At 51.5% G+C, this 6,998-nt stretch overlaps 1 protein-coding gene across 1 annotated transcript; it reads right to left on the reverse strand.

The window, feature by feature from the left end:
• Positions 1-2,105: 2,105 nt before the first annotated feature.
• On the reverse strand, positions 2,106-6,228 carry SLC31A1 (solute carrier family 31 (copper transporter), member 1). Its single transcript, XM_010136523.1, has 4 exons — positions 6,127-6,228; positions 3,821-3,893; positions 3,253-3,421; positions 2,106-2,576 (listed from the first exon to the last, which is right to left on the reverse strand). Exons 1-4 carry the CDS (start codon positions 6,226-6,228, stop codon positions 2,375-2,377), a joined length of 546 nt encoding a protein of 181 aa, XP_010134825.1. The 3' UTR covers positions 2,106-2,374.
• Positions 6,229-6,998: the final 770 nt, after the last annotated feature.

A 6,998-nucleotide genomic window follows, 5' to 3' on the forward strand; every position in this document is an offset into this window, starting at 1 on the left:
TGTAACTAGTGTCATCACACAAAGCCACTCGTGACTATACCCTGCAACCAGACAGCCCTGACACCCCAGCACGCGCAGGAGGAAGCGTCAGGGTGGTGTTGGTGGCATCAGCTCTGAACTCCCTCAGGGATCAGGCCCCTGCGGCGTGAAGCGCTCAGAACATACCCCCCTCCTCCGGCACTGAACGGTGTCCGTTCTCTCGGACAAGCACTACGATTCCTTGCGGCTCCTGCCAGGATCGGCAGGGGCTGCTTTCCACTCCCGCATGAGTGCTGAGGTGGGACAGGAGATTTTGACCGTCGTGACAGATGAGAGAGGGCATCAGCGCGTCCTCCTGCAGCCTGCCTCAGACCAACTCCCTCCAAACGTCACGCTGGGAGGAGCTTTTCCTCTCTCTCTCATGAGGCAGCCAGAATTTTTCTGTTAAAATAACTTTGCCTCTTTCACCCAGACGCACACGTGCTACAGAAAGCAGCTCTTCAGAAACCTGAGCCTGCCTTTGACTCATCTCCTTTCGTCCTGTGTCTGCACTGCCCAGAGAAAACACAACATCCAGAGGAAGGGCCAGCAGCAGCCCCAGGCAGCTGCTCCAGTGCTGCAACCTGGGGGCGGCAGCAGTGGGTTTCCCGCTGCCCTTCGAAGAGGGAAGTAGGACGAGCGGGGGCTCTGTGCTGCTGGAGTGGTAGCAGGGCAGTGAAGAACCGACATCAGCGGGGATGGGCTCCCCACGTAGGGCTTATGGGGCAAAGCATGGGAGTCCTCTTCAAAGAGCAGCTTTCCCTCCACAGCCACTGCTCCCCCAGGGAGAAAACCCTGCTAGCGCCTGGGCTCGGATGCTTTCGCCTCAAGAAGGTTCCCTGTTCTCAGGGCACATCTCGGACATCAGTCCCAGTCTGGAAGTGGTGCCTGTTTCCCAGTGCCCCTCTGAAAACCCCACCGCCAGCCCTTGAGCCGGGCACCAGCCGGGTGCATCCCAAGCAGACGAAGACTCTGGCTATGCACCATGCTCTGCCCAACATTCCCTGCAAGGAGCAGCGTTTAGTACCGAAGCCCTCACCAAAACTGCTCCCTAGCAAGCCCCAAGCATGTCCGGGCACCACGCGGGCAGGCAGCTGGCTCTGCCTGTGGCACGTGGAGAGCTCCCAGCACTGAGCGGGAAGTTCCTCACTGCGCCACACCACTTGTCCACCACCGGCACCGGTAACCCCTGCACCTCCAAGCTAACACAGTCACAGCAGGATCACCAGGACAAAAAGGAGTCATCTGGGTCCGGAGTTCTTTGCCATCAGCTCAAACTCCTCCAAATTTCACCGGAGAAGAGACCCAAGGCTGCTGTAGTCCTGTCTTTTCCCTCTTCTCTTGCCCAAATCTCTCCTTTACAGGAACACGGCGGTTTAACTTCCTTCATCTCCACCAAGGAATGTCCTCTTCAGACATGGTAACCTTTAGCATCAGGAAATCAGTGTTTAGCTCGTCTCATTTACAGAACTAGTTTTAGTAAACCCAAAGTCTAGTTCTAGGCCCATAGCGTGACAGGAAATAAATGCAGGTCTGATGGTTCATTTACACTCTTTTTCCCTGGTAAATACGCAGTTGTCAACCTGTGTCTACTCCGTGTATCGCCATGACTGGGGAGGCGAGAGCAGCCCAACCCCAACGTTACCACTCAAAGCTGAGTAACGCTGCCACATACGGCAGATTAACCACCCTCATCGCGCTCTGGCGGGCTTGGAGGACAGGCTCACCCTGCAGCAGCAGCATCACGTACTGAGGTCAAAATACTCCCTTGCCAGGACACACCTGAGCGTGTCTGATGTGCAGCACCAAATCTTCAGAGGCTGAGTCCTTCCGCACCAGAAGGTGTCGTTGGCCCCAAAAGCCACAATGCTGGGCAGATCTCCTCTCCTCCCCTGGCATTACGGCCGTATTGAAAAAAAAGGAAAACTAAAATAGGCACCCACACACGTAGGCTCCTCGGCAACTCTGACCTTCACCTACTGTCCATAAAACCCTCCCAATGAGCATGTACAATTTAAAAATAAAATGGTTTGTTTGTTTGTTTTAAAAAAAAAAGAGTAATTTCTACGTTTCTGGCAGCCAGCTAATTTCAATCACGGCATAATCTAATAACAAAGCAGATCCTAGCCAAGAACAGCTGCCATGGGAGCCTCGAGCCAACCCTGCTGCCAGCCCGCAGCAAGGGAGCAGCATCCTCAGCTCCCCATACCCCGGCACACCAGCTAGGAACCTGTGGTGAACTCCCGTTGATTTTCTTTAGATTGTTTCTCGTTCAGCTTAGGAATGGTCCAGTCCTCGTGCTGGCTGCGCTTCGGGAGAGCAGAGGGGCAGAGAGGCTTCTGGGCAGCACCCGCTGTTAGTGGCAGTGCTCTGTGATGTCCACCACAACCGCCTTCTTCCAGCTGAAGAAGAAATAGCCCGTCCCTGCCCCTGCCGCCACAGCGATGCAGAGATATCCGTTGTATGTCATGAAGATCAGCATGAGGAAGTAACTGACCACGACTTGGATGATGTGCAGAACGGTCTGCAGGAGGTGAGGGAAGCTCAGCATCTGCTGTCTGAGAAGACAAACCCCAAAGAACAGTCAGCACCCAGGAGACACAGGCAGAAAATGCACATCCCCCCGGAGAACACTCAGCTCGTGGGCTGCCAGGATGCCAAGGCGGGCATGAAACGGCAGAGGAGATAACAGCCGAGCAGGCTGGACACAGACCTCTGCATGCTCCTGTCACCTGGGACTGTTTTCTTCCGAAAGAAAACAGAGCTGACTGGTAACTAAGAAAACATGGTACTTGCTGGGAAGACGAAGCTTTTGGCTGAGAAACAGCCTTCTCCAAGCTCCCTGTACCCCCACATTCAGTACGTGGCTTCTTTTCTGAGTAGAGGCTTTGACTACCTGTCAACAGAAGGATCCTAAGTATTTTCTGTGAGGGTCGCTGGCTCTAACACCCCAATTCTGTTCCTGGAAACTCCCCAGCTGTGTTTGGTACCACTCCGGAAAAATAAAACAAACCAAGCTATTCTGACTCCTCACTGCTTCCCTCCTTTTGTCCCCCACCCTAAAGGGTGGCCAAGTGACTCCAGCACAGCGTCCTCCAGTGTCAAGCAGCGTCCCAGTCTGGAGTCAATATACTCTGCAGAGAGTAATACTGGCTGCAGCAAGGTTTTCTGTTCCAGTTTCTGCCTTTTTCAGCTGCTGAAGAAACTTGTCTTAGAATGAAGTGAAATTCTTACCCAACAGTTTTGTGCGTCTCCATCAAGATAGTGCCATTGGGACCCGGCACTGGCATGGAGTTGTAGCGAATGCTGACTTGGGATTTACGGAGCAGACACTCCCGGGCAATCTTAAGGCCTTCATAAAACATGGCCAGGAAGAAGACGGCCACAAAAGCACCAGCCATCTCTGACAGAAAGAGGAAACATCATTGTGTCTGTGCAACAAAAGACATTTGCTTCAAAACACACCAGAAAATGCCCTGAGTGATCCAAGAGCCATGTCACCCCGCAGGGGTTGCAGCTGAGCACTGTGTGCACGCAGGTACAGGGGGAGAATGGAGAGTCACCCACACACTAACTGGAATTTCAGCCGTGAAGTGAAGGCAGCAATTGCTTCTGCCAGTGAGACCAGTCAAATTCTCCAACCGCACAAACACTTCCCTTTTTCTTTCACCCACAGCCGCTGTTCAGAGCGGACTCAGCGCAGCGTGCCTGCGTTATTTTTGGCATAAATAGCAAGGCGATACCCGAAACATTCCTCAGCTGCAAACTTTGGGGTTGGACTGGACAAGACAGTTTTACTAACCTCCAGGAGTATTGATTGTAAGTCCAGAAAACAGCAATGGCACGTTCTCATAGCTGAAGTGGAAAGTCATTGCCTGCCCAAAACATAAAGAACAGCCCAATGAGCCTGAGTAGCTCCCGACGTGGAGCTCACAACAGGATTTAGCAGAGGGGGTTCGTGTTGCAACAAGAACTTAGATCATTTCAGTTGGCCGCCAGATAGACTCAAAGAAACTCTTCAGTGAATCCAGTGTAAGACTCACAAGCAAGAGACATGGCTACAGAGGCTCCAGGTTCCCGTTCCAGCAGGCAGTGCCCCTGGGCAGAAGGCATCATCCTTCACAGCACGCCCTACAGAAACGTGCCTTCTCCTCACTTTTGGAGGCCCTTTTCTCCTCAGCAGCAGGGGTCAGGCATTGGAGATGTCTCTGTGAAGCCTGTCCTTGCCTCCTCATGGGCAGGGGTAGAGGGGCACTTTCTTCTCCCCGAGCTCGTTCGGATAAGGGCCGGTATGGCTCTCTCTCATGGTCCCATCCCGCACTGTGCCAGCAGACCAGTGTCTCCCTGCGGAACCTCCTAACAGGCCTAAATACCGGTACAACAAGGAGTACTGTCTGTAAAGCAGGACACAGCTTCCCCTGGGTGAAAACAAGGGCTCCTGAACCTGCTTAGTGGGAAGGGGAGACATCAGAGATCCCCCAGCCACTGGAGCTCACAGAACACTCCCATCCAGGTAAACGTGTTGCAGTTTAGCATGTCCTGACCACAGCTGCCCACAGGGTTTTCACATGTAAAGCGCTCACTAAGCGGGAGGAACTTCTCTTTGAACGCACCTCACTGCTTAATTGAGGTTATTTGCTGCAGATCAGCACGACAGTTCATCTCAGCAGCCCTCAGAATCAGCGACATTCATTACCCCCAGAACAGGAATCACAACAAAACATCCTTTAGAGAGTACTTCCATTTCTTTAATTAATTTTACGTTTAAAACAAACCTCCGCACAAACCAAAGAGAGTTACAGCCTGGTTCCTAAACCACAGCTGCATCAGGGGAGGAACGGGGACACGCACGTGTCAAGGTGTGCTCAGTCTGCGGCCTCAGGCGCTGTACCCTGCCTTCCCTCACAGTTCTATGTGCAACATCAACTCAAAATCTTGTGCAATTCATCACCGTTTTGATTGCAGGGTAAGGCAGGGCCCTGGAACTACCCATTGAAGACAAGAGCATGCGACACTTGTAAAGAAACAGCATTTATGTGGAAAGTAACGGATCAGGGAAGGCCAATGCTTGGCTGTGACTTTATATGAAGACCTTTACAGGGACACCAGTGACTATGCTGGGCTGCAAGTCCCACCAGCCCTACTGGGCCATGTTCCCAGAGGGGAAGGCTGTTCTAGTCCTCTCTTCTCCTGCTTACAATACTCTCTTACTGCTTAAAACAGAAGGAGAAGCAGTGATTCTAGATTCCTTCTTCGGGGCACATAACTGGCAGACAAACTTTAACCAAAGGCTTGTAAAATACACTCCTGACTACATCTGAAATGGAAATGCATGCTCTCTCCTCTTCTTTCAAAGTTTAACCATAGCATCATATTTAATAATCTGAAACTCACTCCAAAAGCATTCAGAAAAGGCAGAAAATGCTGAAAAATTCCCAAGAACTGGCTACACAAACAGAGACCCTACGGTCATCTCCGTGGAAACTCTGGCCAGGATCTCTACAAAGCTTCAGGGGTGCCAGCATGCACAAGTCGGAGCTTGTTTAAATCAAAGTCAGCAAGAGCAGCAGGATTGAGGACCCACACAGCCGTAACACCAGCGTGGCAGAGAGCCCTGGCAGTACTGTGCTACCCAAACCGAGTGCATATTTCCAGTTCAGGAGGCAAATGGCTCAGAGGCTGGTCGCCTGCAGGTCAGCACAATCCGTCCTACCAGTCTGCAACACCCTCAGTGCTGATTTAGGCTTTTGCTAACACCAACAGCCTGGAGAACACCACCCATCTCTGCTTCTCACAGGAAAACCCTGACTTGGCGCTTCTGCCTTTAGCTGGCTAGAAAGCAGACACCAGGCTGGCTGCTGGAAAGGGTTTTGCAAGAACAGACCATTTTGCCAAAGGATCTCCAGCTCCGAAACACATTTAGTGTTGCCTGTTGTCTCATGCCACTCCTTCATTCCAGGAGGGCCGCACTGGGGTCTGTGTTTGAAATGAATTGATTCAAGCTAAATTTCATTCCTGACTCTCAAGGGCACAGTCTTTAAGACGACAGGTAACCTAGAACCACAGACAAGGAAAAGCTCTCTGGTGAATTATGACTTTTCCACTCACCATCATGTCAGAGCCGTGAGCGTGTCCCGGGGCTGCGGTTGAGTGGTGATGGTCAGGAGGATGCGCGGTTGGCGACATGGAGCTGTTCATGGCGTGAGGCATCTTTACAACAGCGGTATTCAAAAAGGCACGGAGAAAAGTGGGACCCTGAAAAACAAACATAAAATATCGTCAGAAGCACTTTTGTAAACAGAATACGGCTTCTTTGCTGCTACTACAAGAGAAAATACTCTAAGCCACTGAGAACTGCTGCCACTGGATAATCCGCTCAAGCATCCTCGTGGTCCTGCACTCTGACTACGGAGGACAGCGACACAAGCAGGACAGGTTGAAGGAGGTGTGTCCCTCTGAGCTTTACATCATCGTACTGCCGCACCATCGTACGTGTTCTTGCCAGAAAGGCAGCGCAATCTGACTGAGGCAGCCCAGGGGGACAAGTGCTCAGCAGAAGGGAACATTTCTTATCTGTAAGAGGAAAAAACCCAGGTCTCATCTCAATCGCAGTCATGCGAGAGGCAAGCCCACTTTAAATTGCATATATTAAAGGAGCAGATTACAATTATCTCTCTTAATTGACAGTTATGCATTTTATTGGGAACATGTTTCACAAAGAAATGATATTAGGTGGTACAGGACCTCTTACCAGGCAAAGGTCTGCACTAGCCACAGGCAACCCAATTTCATTTCCATGAGCTTCACTTTGTCACATCTCCCCTTAATCACATCACACACAATGAGAGGAACACTCAAAAGGCTGCCAGTCCCAACCCCTCGTCTGGTCACTGCAAAACAGCCACGTTAAAAATAAAAATACACCTCATGGGGAGATGTGGATGTGGCGTCCACACCCTGCACCCAGCACGACGTGGGAC

This window comes from Buceros rhinoceros, unplaced genomic scaffold (assembly GCF_000710305.1).
Source record: "Buceros rhinoceros silvestris isolate BGI_N320 unplaced genomic scaffold, ASM71030v1 scaffold30515, whole genome shotgun sequence".
In the NCBI taxonomy this organism is placed as follows: Eukaryota; Metazoa; Chordata; class Aves; order Bucerotiformes; family Bucerotidae; genus Buceros; species Buceros rhinoceros.